The 14,153-nt window shown below is 32.6% G+C and overlaps 1 protein-coding gene across 1 annotated transcript; it reads left to right on the top strand.

The window, feature by feature from the left end:
- The first annotated feature begins 7,206 nt into the window (after positions 1-7,206).
- On the top strand, positions 7,207-8,794 carry LOC108359539 (uncharacterized). The gene is made up of 2 exons (XM_017611451.1): positions 7,207-7,995; positions 8,048-8,794. Exons 1-2 carry the CDS (start codon positions 7,761-7,763, stop codon positions 8,599-8,601), a joined length of 789 nt encoding a protein of 262 aa, XP_017466940.1. The 5' UTR covers positions 7,207-7,760; the 3' UTR covers positions 8,602-8,794.
- The last annotated feature ends 5,359 nt before the right edge of the window (positions 8,795-14,153 follow it).

Genomic DNA, 14,153 nt, shown 5'->3' with positions numbered 1-14,153 from the left:
CAGTGAAATTCCTTTTGTAACTTCTAATGTATTTGCAGGAAATCTGGTATTTTAAATGGAATATTTAACGAAATATTAATATATCTACGTGAATTACGTAATTAATGTGCTATTTAGCTGTATAAAAACTGCAAAAGGACTCAAAATTAAAATAAAACTACTATGAGATTTATGTAAACATCCAATTTAAAAACAATTTATGTTTTCATCAGTTAAATGTGCTTCATATGCATATACAAATAAACATATTGCACAAAAGCTTATACTTCTATTTGACAGCAAAGCTACACTTTTTCCAAGTAAATTTGCAAAGAAGCAACACGGTGCCACTGTTAAGGGAGCGGTGAGAGAGAGACAACTGTCAGTTTATCGAATCTTGTATTATTGGATGACTTCAACTTTTCGCTTGAATTCTATGCGCTGACATATTTACGCACGTAGACTCCACGACGGCACATACATAAACACACAACCGCGTATTGGCTAGCTTAACATATGTACGTAAAAACATACGAACATATGTATGTATGTATGCGAAGAAGATAAAAACAAAATCACTTCAACTTGACTTCGATACTTCGCTTGAATTCTATGAGCATACATAACGACACACTTCAAAGCAAATAACATACAAATGCGTATTGGTGTTGATGTTGTCACGTTTTTTGTTTTATCGAGTTTAAAATCACTCCCGCCGCTAAAGAAGTTTTCACTTCAAAAAGCAACAAAAAACGTACCAAGCACCAACCTCGAAAATTTTCGCGTTTTGAATAAAGCACTAAATTTAGTGCGAAAATCACCAAGTTGGCAACAGTGTCGACAACTATCCAACCTGGCAGTATTAACGGTCAGAAAGCAATCTAAGGATAGGCATGGCAATAGGTACACAAAAACGACGACGCTTGTCGTATGGGGGTGGGATACCATCGAAAACACGATTGTGGGCAAGAGTAGCCTGACGACGCTTGGTTTTGTGTAGAATCGTACCTCGCACAGCTTTGTAGAAGATGCGTGATGGAGCACGGAAGTGATATGGACAATGAGCAGGATTCACATTGCAGCGTTTACGCAAGTGGGCCAAGTATTTTTTTTTTGTTCCTGTAGAAGTTCCCGGAGAGATTTAACTCTTCACAACGCACAACAGCTCCTTTACTACGACCATCAATAACAACGGCCCTATTCGACAAACCAGTCATGTTGAAGAAGTTAGTGTTTCTGTTTGTACTTTAAATTGTATATTAAATTTCAAACAATAAAAACACAAACAATCAAAACAAACGTCAAAAAAGAGAGAGTGGTACCTACTTAATTTAGAAAGCGGGTTACTTAACTCTGTGTTAGTTTTCAATGCTGCAAGACAATGGGCCGTATGCATAAAAACTATCAAATGCTTTTTCTTAAAATTTCAGACCTTTCAATCGTTTTGTTCAAATAAATTTAAGTGAAAGGTATGCAATTTTAAGAAAAATCAATCGCTTAGTTTTTATACATAAAGGCCATTTTCGGTTTGAAGAGAACATCAAAGTTGATAAATCTGAATTTTGACCGGTTTTATTATAAAAAATACTCCCGTGTACAACGTGAAGTGCTTGGTAACTGTGGCAAATATTTTTTTCCTTTGATTCATAAACTTTTGTCATTCTGGCCACACTTCAAGCTAGTAACGCGACTTCAGAAGTAAGTTTTTCAACCATTCACCTTTTAAAAACATAGCTGCGTAGTACCAGGCTGACAAACAATTTTTGGGTATGAAGTTTTATAGCTCATTCAATTCCAGTACTTTTAGTACACAAAGGCACTAACCAAAAAATTTTTTATTTTACAGAAGCAAAAACGTTATAAAATGAGTATCAAAAACAGGTAGGGCTTTTTAAAAAATGGCTTGTAATTCCGTTTTTTTTATACTAAGGGCCACTTTTTCAGTGCCAGTTTAACCTTAGATTAAGTGAACTGAGTTTAAATTGAACAGCGGGCTGACATTTGATTGGCTGATCTTAGTTTAAACCAGCCAGATCGGGCGTTTAAGCATAGATTAAACCACGGCCTTGCACTGAAAAACTGGTCCTAACACTTCAAAATTTTTATTGAAGGTGCATTTTAATACATCCTACGAAAAACTTCGAAAAACGCAGTTTAGAAAAATGTCTTGGTTAGGGCCTTTGTAAATTAAGGCAACGTTATATTCCAAAATACTCGTATTTTTATATCGAAGAAAATGCACAACTTCAAACTTGCACCTTATTATACTGAAATGAAATTCGCTATAAAAATGCATGCCCAAAACATTTTTAAAAAGTCTGATAAAAAAAATTTTAATTTTGATAGCAAATTTTTGAAATTGGTTGAATTTTCGCGAATTTCACATTTATTGACCAATTTTTCATTACTTGATTTCAGCATTGTTATTTATGAATTACGAATGAACTGTAAATTACGATAATGTGAAAATGCTTTATAAAATACTTTTTCTGTTCAAAATGAAACCCTGGAAATGACGCTGTTTGAAAAAATCATGTTACTTTTAATATTGTTATTGAGCTTTGTACCAAGATTATTTTATTAGGAAAAATGGAAAGTAATAATCAAATAATCGTGGTACAAAGCTCAATAACAATATTAAAACTAAATGTTAATAGCCACAATAACATTGACAAAATCATCTTACTTTTTTCTTTGTGTAGTCAATTTAACCTTATTTGAAAACTTAAACCCAGTTGCCCAGAAACTAAATAGCTCGATGAAATACATAGTCAGCCAGTTGAAGTATTCAAAGTTAACAAGGGTTGAATCGGAATGGCGAGTACTTTGGAATCGAAAAGAACAATACATATCAGAGCCCGGCTTTGAGTACTAATAAAATTAGTGTACTTATCAGACATGGGCGTAGTGCATTAATCTTTGAGTGCACTATGCTTTTAACTACCACTACTATAGCGATAGTGGAGCTGGTTTATTTTATGAACAAACATTTTTAGTGGAAAAAATCAGTGTTCTCACTACCACTATTATTTCTAGTGGTAGTGCACAATGCCTTCCACTCCCAGCCTAGTGATATTGGAGCTGACAAAATGTCCACTAAATTAATATTAATGGCTTAAAAACTATTTCCACTAAATCTTGCAAATAGTGGAAAAAAGCCGTGTTTCCACTAAATAATACTAATGCTTGGTAGTAAGGAAAAACTGATATCGCAAGTTTAATAATATAGAAATGTAATTAAAAACTACGTTCTTGGAGATTTCATAATACAATTAATAAGCTTGATGAGGAGAATATGTTCAGCCTAACAGATGACTAAACTTCCCAAAAATGGCGAAGATATGTGTCTTTCCATCTATCTTTTGGTATACCAACTGTATGAATTGATCAAACTTTGATTGCGTTTTCCCACAAAATTTAAAATTTGAAACATTTCTTTATATTAGCTTTGTTCCTCACGCTTTCCGGGCTGTTTCGGTAATTAGAGCGTAAAAATAAGTTATTCTCTCACAAGTGTTAAAAATAAGTCAAATCGTGCCAAAAGTGCCCAGAGCGTGAGGAACGCAAAAAAACACATTTAGTGCCCGGAATCAACAAATCAGCTCTAAACATTGATTTTATGTGTATTTATCTTATATGGCTAATAAAATTAGCAAATACCTACATTTCTGAAACTTTTCTGCTATTTTCCATTTTGGTATTTTACAAAATTTGCGCTCGGATGTAAACAAACAACAACTGTTATTTCAGATTGACTTCTTGCACATTTCTGCCCGGAAAAAAAAGTTCGGGCTGTGTATATTCATAACTTACAAAATTCCAAACGCTGAGTGTTTTGTATGTGAAGTAAAATATTCAAATCTACTGTACTCTGTTTGGCTAGAAGTTTGAATGAATTCATGCAGCCCTCTAATATGTACATATATGTATATGCACATATGTATGTTTGTACATATATCGGTATGTCCATATGAACATACCGAAGGCTTATTATCCATATGAACACACCGAAAGCTAATTATCTGTTCCGTAAATCCATCTATGACTCAACTGTCATTTCTGATTCTTGATTCTACCTTTGGAACTCAATAGATAGTTCCATAAATAATCGATATAGTATTAATACAATTAATGTCAGTTAAGTCAGAGATAAACTTTTGAATGAGAAGCTCACATTTTTTAATTTGCAGATAGGCCGTATTGAATACAAGCGCTCGGTACGTTTTTCCTTTTCTGCTTTGTGCTTCTGCTTCCCGCTAGCAAGCATCATGACGATGTAAAGCCCAGCAAACATTAAGGATTATGAATGGTTTAGTTTAGCATAATGTGCAAGCAAGACGCTAATTTAAATTAATAAGTATTTAACTCTTTAGCGTTAGAGATTGTGTTTACTGGGCGAGTGATCGGATTACCATGTGACCAACGGCGATCTTACACCAATTGTTGGTAGGTTTTACCAAACTATTCAGCTGTTCGTTGCACTTAATAAGGTTACTGATTTGGTGAACGATAACCACGTGTGGATCAATTGTTTTTTGTATTTGAGTATTTTTTGTTTAAAGTTATATGTATAAATAAATATAATGGAATCATTCGATTTTGATAGTGACGATAGTGTAATTGACCCTACTTTCAGTCCAAGTAGTAGCAACTTGAAAACGTGTGCTCCTCGACTTTTAAAAAGAAAGGGAGCTATTATTGAAACGGCACCGTCAAAAACAACAAGAAAGGTGATGCAAGAACCTGGGTAAGTGGAAAATAAGCACCTCTATTTGTAATGCATATGTGGCCAAATTTTATGGAAAATACTAGAAGCCTACTTTGTTTATAGAAGTTTCCAAAATAATGATGAAGGCATAGGTAAATTACTAAATCAACTTCAACTTAAAGGAACAAACAGTATTCTGTTTGAAAACAGATTTTTCACTGTGGTGCAAAAGGTAAGGAAGTTTTATAATTATATTTATCTCTTCTAAATTAAATATTTTATAAAGAGAGATGAAACAGAGTACTTGAAAAAAATGGGGGGCATCTTGGCTGCATGTAAAATATGTTCATCGAAGATAAAAGGCTCTTTGGGTGTATCTTCAAACTTCATTAGGCATTTAAGAATTCATCATGAAAGCGAATATGAACAATTTACTGAATTGAAAAGAATTAATAAATGTGACACAAAGAGCAAGGAGTTTAATGAGAGGGTGCTAATGTTTCTTGCAGCTACATATAGTCCGTTAAGTACAGTTGAAAAGCCCGAATTTCAAAGTCTATTCAGAGGGTGTCATTTAAAAGTTAAAAGTAGGCGTGCAATTGCAAATATACTCAACCATAAACACGCAGAGTGGGTGTCAAATACAGCTGATATACTTATTAAAGTCCAGTACTGTTGCACAACTGCAGATATATGGTCCGCTGGTCAGAGATCATTCTTCGGGTATACATGCCACTGGATATGTCCACTTAGTTACCAGAGAAAACAAGTAGCTTTGGCTTGCCGTGGATTTAAAGGGAGCCACACATACGACCGAATCGCCGAGATGATAAGTGTTATTCATGCACAATTTAATTTGAACAATGACAAAGTAATACTCACGATTACTGACAATGGCTCCAATTTTTGCAAAGCGTTTCGAGAATATGGTATAACAGGTAACTTTTGAGTCCCACATGGTTTAGAAAAATTGTATTTGTACATTCAGTTGAACTTCGGTTATCCGGGTTGCTCGAGACCGAGCTCATCACGGATAATCGAAAATCCCGGTTAAAAGAGTTTATACTTACATATTGGTGTATGCAGATTTTCACAAAAAATAGAAATTGACACAATTAGGGTATTCACAAGATGACGTCAGCGTCGTAATGTTTTAAAGTCGTAAAATTTTTCAATGTAAAATAACGGTTAAAATGCGTTTAGAGCATTTTTAATCACACCAAAATATGGCTAAACCGATAGAAAATATATAAATAGCTTTTTTAATACCCTAAAAATCCCTTAAAACCGTTTCAACCGTTATTTTACATTGAAAAAATTTACGACTTTAAGACATTACGACGCTTACGACATCTTGTGAATACCCTAATTATATTTTACTCACCGAATAAATGAAGATAAATTTGATGCGAAACTTATTGAGACAATGTAATACCACTGATGGGCAAAATTGTATTTACTAAGTATAAAGTACAAAAGTATTTAGGTATATGTGTTGTGGTAAATACCAAAGTACTATTTACTTAGGTATTTAGGAGCTGCTAAATAGTACCGAAACTCATAAAAATCCGAAATTAGTCGCAAAAATTCCGAAATAGTCCCGAAAGCACCAAACATCGCGAAATTAGTTCCAAAAATCCTGAAATTACTCCCGAGAATCCCGAAAGTCCCAAAAATCCGATATAAGTCCCGAAAATCCCGATATGGTCCTAAGTTCTTTTTACTTGAATATTTAGACATCTCCAAATAATAAGTATTTGTGTAGTTAGTACTCAAAGTGGTACTTTAGGTACAAAAGTATTTAGGTGTGCCCATCACTATGTAATATGTAGAACTTTGCTTTTAAAATTTTTATAAAGTACTGGATGTCTGAATCTTTATTATTACCCAAAATAACAATCTCTGACTTTCTGACAATCTTTTACTTTTTAAAAATAATTTCATTCAAATATTGGCCGCGACTACGCTGTAGGTGGTCCATTCCGAAGGTCCAATTTTCAATTACTCTTTCCAGCAATGGGCGAATTACGCGAGTGATGTTGGCCCTGTCTGCGGCCAACATTTGAATGAAATTACACAGGTTTGCCAAAAAAAAAGTGTATGCATATTAAACGAAACCTATATATCCCTGTTATTCGTCATGCTGAATGCGAATCCGAGGTCCGTTAGCCTTCATCACGTCAGGTTCGTGGTCATTTGAAGGTCAAGTAGGGAAAAATTCAAATGACCTCGAAGCTTACATTATGGACGTTAACAAACCTCGGATTCGGGTTAAGCGAATCTAAAACCCAATATACATATATGAATTTTTAGGTTTATACAATGAATTTTTTCCTACTTGACCTTCAACTGACCATGAACCTGACGTGATGGAGGCTAACGGACCTCGGATTCGCATTCAGCGTGTCGAATAACATAGGGATATATATGTAGGTTTGGTTTAATATGTATGCATAACCTTTTTTTCTTTTTTGTAAACCTGTGTTATTTTTTAAAAGTAAATTTCAGAGATTGTTCTTTCGGATAATAATAAAGATTCAGACATTCAGTTCCGTTTCAATTGTTTTATTAAAAATTTGAAAAAGGTCTAGATGGATCACCCCTATATACTTACCTTTGTGATATACACACATAGATAAAACGATTGATGATGAAAGCGATTCAGAGGACTATGAATCGGATGACTTTGAATTTTTGAATGACTCACTGGAATTGCCGGGCCATTTTCGATGTGCCAGCCATACACTGAACCTCCTGTCCACAACGGATTTTTCACAAATTATAAAAAAATACGAAAGGCTTTATACGCGCCACAAGCAGTCGTTTATGCGGTAAAAATGTGTTACGTTGTGTTGAAATTAAATTCTTTTTATTACTATTTAGCTGTTCAAATATTTGGAATAAATGTGGTCGTCCGAAATCGGCGGAACTAATAAGAGATGTGTTGTGTTCATCACTCAAGACACCAACAGTAACACGCTGGAACTCTCTCTTTGATAGTGTTCAAAGCCTTCTAAAGCACAAGGACAAGCTATCGGCTTTATGCACAACTCTAAATGTAACGAAATTTGCAATGTCCGATATTGAGTACTTGGAGAGTTACACTAAGTTAATGGAGCCTATCGCAAGTGCCATCGACTTTTTGCAGGCAGATCAACATATGTACTTCGGCTACTTCATTGCTGCCCTAATATCTTTGAAAATCAAACTAACTAAATTTCAAGAAAGCTTTGAAATACGTGAGCTTGGTTCTGTTTGCAGCGAACTGGTAGATTGTCTACACAAGAGATTTCAAAAATTTTTTGAAGGTATGCTTTCGACTTTTAAGCTAAAGAAATTTTACACATTTATAATTTTAAGGAGATGAAGAGGCAAACTTGGCCATCATAGCGGCGATGTCATGTCCAGCTGTCAAGCTCCGATTTTTGTCAGTGCTGCAGCGAACAGCACCCCACTTAACTGTGGATGTTTTAAAAAATTTATTTATTGAGCACGCTGCTCAGTTCATTCCCAAATCAACCAACCTAGCGATACAAACAACAAAAACTTTAGAACCATCTGACTCGTTTTTGGAGTTTGAAGATGCAAGCAGTAAGATAATGCTTTTACGATGTAAATTGATTTCAACTCTTCCTTTAATAGTAGGGGTACCCGAAACGACTGAGCAGGAGGAGATTCGAAGGCAGCTTGAAACTTATTTGGTAGATCCTAATACTTCTCTCAACTGCCTGGAGAATTACAAAATTATTAGGGAGGTGTTCCTTAAATTTAACACTCCGATTCCGTCCTCTGCTCCTGTAGAGCGCCTATTTTCTTTTGCAGGGATAGTAAACGCTCCCCGCAGAAAGAATCTGCTTGATTCGAATTTTGAAAAACTTGTTCTAATGAAAGCAAACAATGTTCAAAGCAATTAAAGTCTATTATCAGCCACAACAAAAATAAAGGGCCGCAACTGGGGCCATACTTAAATTTTTCATTTCATAATTTTTAACTCTTAGAGGAAACATTAACAGATTTAATGCTCATTAGTTAAGTTCCCGTTAGAGTTAGTTTAAGGAACGTCTCTGAGTGCGGCTGTATGTATATCAAATAAATTTTGTACACGTTGTACGTGTAAGTTTTTGAAGAAATTTGTGTTTGTGTTTATCTTAAAGAAATATTGTAATTGTATTGAAATACACTGTAAATTGATATGTACTTATGTTAGAAAATAAATGTACATATGTTCAAAAGCCGATACATTTCCAAAAATCACTTGAAAAGGCCTAATTACTTTACTATATTTGGTTTAGTGGAAAATCTGTTGATTCCACTACTTTTGAATTGATTGAAAATTTTTTACATTACCACTAAACTCATTAGTGGTAGTGGAAAAAAATTCAATTACCACTAAAGGCATTTATTTTTAGTGAACATTTTTTCAACTACCACTAACGCATTTAGTGGTAGTGAAAAAAAATCTGAGTCCCACTACTTTTAGTGGGATTAGAAAAAAATAAGCCTCACTATATTTGAAATTTAGTTCACTACGCCCATGTCTGGTACTTATTCATGATCCATAACAATTAGTGCAATTGAGTACTTACACTAATTTCAAAAAGGACTAAGAGTAATTTCCACCAAAACAAGAACACACAAATATACTTACTCCCAAAATGTATTCAACAAAGTGTGATTGATTATGACATCGCTCTCATAAGAAACAGGCTATAATGTCAAATTGGAATGAATTGTTAACCCATTTGAAAATTTTTTTTTTTTCAAATTTGAATTTGTTTAAAAAAAATTTACACAAAAATTTTTCAAGCAACAAATTTTCTTAACAAACTTGAAATTGTTAAGAGATAAACCGCCGAGGAGAGCAAGTAAGCGCATTTAAAGTAATAAAGTAATAATAAAGGTAATAAGTAAATACGTTCGACTTTGCTTAAATATTTAATGTAAGGAAACCAAGATGAAACAGAGCAAAACTTTTGAACGGTGCGCTGTATGCAATAGAAGTCAGGACACGAAAATAGTGCGATGTTTTAAACCACCTAGTTGCGAGTTAAGACAGCAGCGATGTGTGATGGTGTTGTACTACGTGATTCATCTCGCGTTTGTGAAAATCACTTTAAGGAAAGTGATTTCATTGGTTGTCCGTCCGAGCCAAGCACTTTCAAACGAGCTCGTTTATACTCAATCTATTTCGCATGAAAAAAACTTAATTTCAAAATTGTTACAGTTAAGCACTCATATAAAATTGAAAACAAATGTAAAATCATACTTTTATAAGTGTCGAATAATGTTTAGGTTAAAAAATTTAAATATAAAAATAAATGCACAAAAGCATAAAACTTGGGCAATTAAAAACAATAAAATTGCTAAAATGATTTTATAAACAATTTGTTTTATTTTATTGCCAAAATATATATATTCCAGGTAATGTAAGTAAAACAAAACTATAATCAAAATAAAAGCCTTGGGTATCAGTGCTGACAAGATACATGCATCACTAAGGGTTAATTCGTTTGTTTATACTTTTTGACATTATAGTACCTTAAAAGAGAGCCGCACTGAGTTGTCAATCACACCTTGTTTAATACACGTTGCTTACTCCATGGTACAATAATTATAGTTATTGTTTTCCCAGAGAGCGTATATTCCGATCTGCCTTATTTTTAAAATATCATGGTTGCCAACACTTAAAGGTTTACTGTAAAGAAAAAGGGATATTTCTTTTCACCATATACCATATATGTCCACGTATTTTTTGTAAACAGACCTTCTTGCAGAGAACTTATTTAATTTGCAAAACCCGCAAAATAAACATTTGCTTAGTAAACAAATCGAGAATTTTTATTGCTGACTTTATTTCAAACGTTTTTTTTTGTTTTGAAAAATTATAAAAATTTAATTGAGCGAAAACCAAAAGCAAAGCCAAATAAAAAGTAAAAGAATCAACATTGAAAAGCGTCAAACTGAAAATAAGGGAGCACGAATTTCGATGTGAAGCAAAACTCTCTGGGAAGACAATACCTGTAATAATTGTACCATGTACTTACTCTTATTTGTGCCCGCAGTTTTTGTCTCTATCGAGTATAGTCTAACAGCTGGATTTTACTCATTTGTTCGAGTGAGAGGTTGAAAATAATTTGACTTCGAGTAGCTTGTGGAATAAACCTATTATTTGCGTTCTGCTTTGTGCCGCATCAGTGTTGGCATTTTAGGTACAATTGTACTCTTTTGATACAATTTCGTTTACAATATACTTTCCTCCTACGCAGTACTTTTTAGTACAATTTTGTGATGAATACTATAAATATATAGCTCTGAAAATTCACTGCGGGAAATTTTTTTATTCTCTTTTTGTCTTCGCCTTCTCGGTTTTTTGCCATTGTACGTTATGAAAAAAGGTTTTGAATGAACCATTATAATATAGCTTTCAACCTCACATACCTAGGCAAGTTTTGAAAGAATATTTTCGATACTAAATCTTATTAAAACAAAATGTCGAAATCAGCTTCATATAGAAACAGTGTCATCGTTAATTAAGAAAGAGATGTTCTAAAATATCATAACTTTACGGCACTCACATATTGACTAGATTTGACTATTAATTTTATTATTTTGTAATTTTTATTATTTGTTTATAAAAATATTGTTTATTCCTTAACAAAAACTGTAGAAAAATAAGTTTAAATCTTTGAACATAATTAAAAAAAATCGACAATTTCGTAAAAATTTCCAGCTTTCTATATCAATTTTTTCTCATTGAATTTTATAATAAAGTGCAAGTTTCAAGTAGCTGGGATTTACCGTTGATGGGTGACATTTTTTTGACGATGTCGGTCTAAGTATGTTCGACGATTTTTTTTAATGAGGAAAATGACCATCACCTTCATCAAAAAAAATAAAAATATTAAAAATCAACAATAAGTCGCAGCTAACTAACTTTATTTAAATTAATCGGGCTACAAAACTACATACTCAAAATTTGTATTTCTAGGAAATCTGTTTGTTTTTTAATGTTGCGCAAAGATTGAACCTTGGATTTATACGGGTTTTGTTAAAGTATAAACTGCATTTTTATAAACACATAATTAAAATTAAATAATTTTTACATAAATGGCCAATCTTATCAATATGTGAATGTCGTAAAATTTTGGTAAGCACTGGAAATACTATTAAAATGTCATGTTTTAGTACTGAATTCAAAGAAGATGTCTCTTTTAACCATTCATAATAACTTAAAAAATGTGTTTGTTAAGAAGTGTACCCTAAAATGTGTGCATACACATTTATGTTCAAAGTGTAAAATATGTATGTAAATGTACCTACATAAACTTTCCCATGAATACCATCAAATCATTGGTCTAGATTCCCTATGTGTGCAAATTAACGGCAGACCACACATAGCGGCACAGTAGTAAATATAAAATATTTTTTATTAATTTGTATCTTGCGGATTCATAATGCAATTTTGCAAACTCAGCAATTATGCAGCTGGGCGATTCCACCGTCACGGGTTGGACATTTGTACAGAAAAAATTTTCTTTCTTGTTTAAATTTAACCCTTTCGCTATTTTGATGCCATATGGCGTCATGCTTTTTTGAATACTCACAGATTTTATTGAGCTTATCTGAAATTATATTTTCATATGCAACGCTGTAATGGGAAGTTTTATAAACTATATTTTAATACGGTATTCTTATTTTTATCCATAGTAGATGAAAAATTTCAATTTTAAAACTTTACTAAAATATCGATTTTCTTCTGCTTAGAAAGGTCTACATTAAAATACTATATTTTACCAAATAACTCAATAAATTAAAAACAGATATATATGCTATAGTATCCAAAATAGTGTCAAATATTGCTAGATCTTTGTAATTTAATTTAAAAAAGTGCTAATAAACGCGTGGTATATTTTTAAATGTGTATGATGCCATATGGCATCAATAATATTTGAAGGAGCTGAAATCCGCACCAGCAAAAAACGATATATTTGTACTGGGAAATTGCAACTGGTAAATTTTTTAAATGAATTATTAAATCTATGCATGTTCCAACTTATTTTATTAAATTTTTGTGGTGCTGTTAAATTTGATTTGAATTAAATAAAATACCATATTAAAAAAACTTTGCGTATTTTTTACCCCATATGCCATATGGCATCATTCCAGAAAACACTTTAGAATCGCATTTTGGAAAAACATTAAATTGAATGTTATTATATTATGTATTAAGGATCATTTAATAAAAAAATTGGATTTTTAAAGCCCGAATCTAAAAAGATGTACCGAAAGGGTTAAGTATAAAGTACAGAATAATTCTACATTTTGATAAAGCTACACCTAATTGACTATTATAAGAGTTATACAAAATACGAAAAAAAAACAGCTTACTTTTATATGCGAAAAATCTGATTTATTTCTTCTGTCACGGGTGGGACAAAAAAAGAACCTGCTTTTTGGAGCAGATATATTTTACGGAAACTCTGCGAATTTATTTCACTTTTCTGTGCACTTGATGTCTTATAATAAAACATAGAACCAGGAACACAAACAAAGCAAAAACTACTAACAAATTATGGCTTTATTATACAAAAAATCCGAAATTCCTCTGTCACGGGTAGGACAACGTTTGTCACGGGAAGGACACGTACAAATTTTTATATGAAAAGGAGCCTTTAGTGTGGTCCATATATAAAGATTAAATATTAAAAAAGATTAAATATTAAGAAGCCAAGTAGGGGTTAAATTCACTCACGTTTTATCTTAGGATGGTGCCTTTTATATAGAAGAAAATCCTTAGCACCCTCAGCCAAAAATTATTAAAAATGAACGCGATTTCCTAGCGTCTTGAACTTTTCACTTTTACGTACTTAAATTTAATGGACTACAAAACTGCATACCTAAAAGTCCTAAAAAACAAGTTTAAAATTTTTGGGCGTAATTGTTAAAGTTTGTTGAATTTTTATAATTTTTGCAAGAAGTTTCAAATGTGGACTTTAAACTCAATCAAAAAATTTACTTAGACCTTGATTCCAAAACGTAAAAAAGGGTAATATAAATGCATTTAAAGCTTTAATTTGTTACTTTTTGGTTGATTCAAGATTTTAACAAATGTCTTATCCACATGTTTGTTAATTTTATAAAGAAAATAGTTTTCGTACTGAAGTCCACTTACCTATGCAACCTCCCAGCTGCATAATTGATGACTCATTTAACTTCTTTGTCAAAAATCTAAATTTGATATATTTTTTCCGCTCTGAATGGAAAATTCCATTCAAAGGTGTCAAATAACTTCTTTGTCCAAGACATTGGCATTTCATCATAGCATAATGCAATGCCAACGCCTTATGGAGAAATTAATTGTTAAGTAAATATTGCAAATGTTATAAATAAGCTAAGATTGAAATTAAAGGAGCAGTCTTTTTCCAAGAATGGAACTAACTCAATTCGTGTTTTAATTTATCCGCGA

This window comes from Rhagoletis zephyria, unplaced genomic scaffold, assembly GCF_001687245.7.
Source record: "Rhagoletis zephyria isolate East Lansing unplaced genomic scaffold, Rhagoletis_zephyria_1.1 Rzeph_scaffold_00406, whole genome shotgun sequence".
NCBI lineage: Eukaryota > Metazoa > Arthropoda > Insecta > Diptera > Tephritidae > Rhagoletis > Rhagoletis zephyria.
The sequence above is the reverse complement of the archived record's forward strand: the minus strand, read 5'-3'. Positions and strand labels throughout refer to the sequence as shown.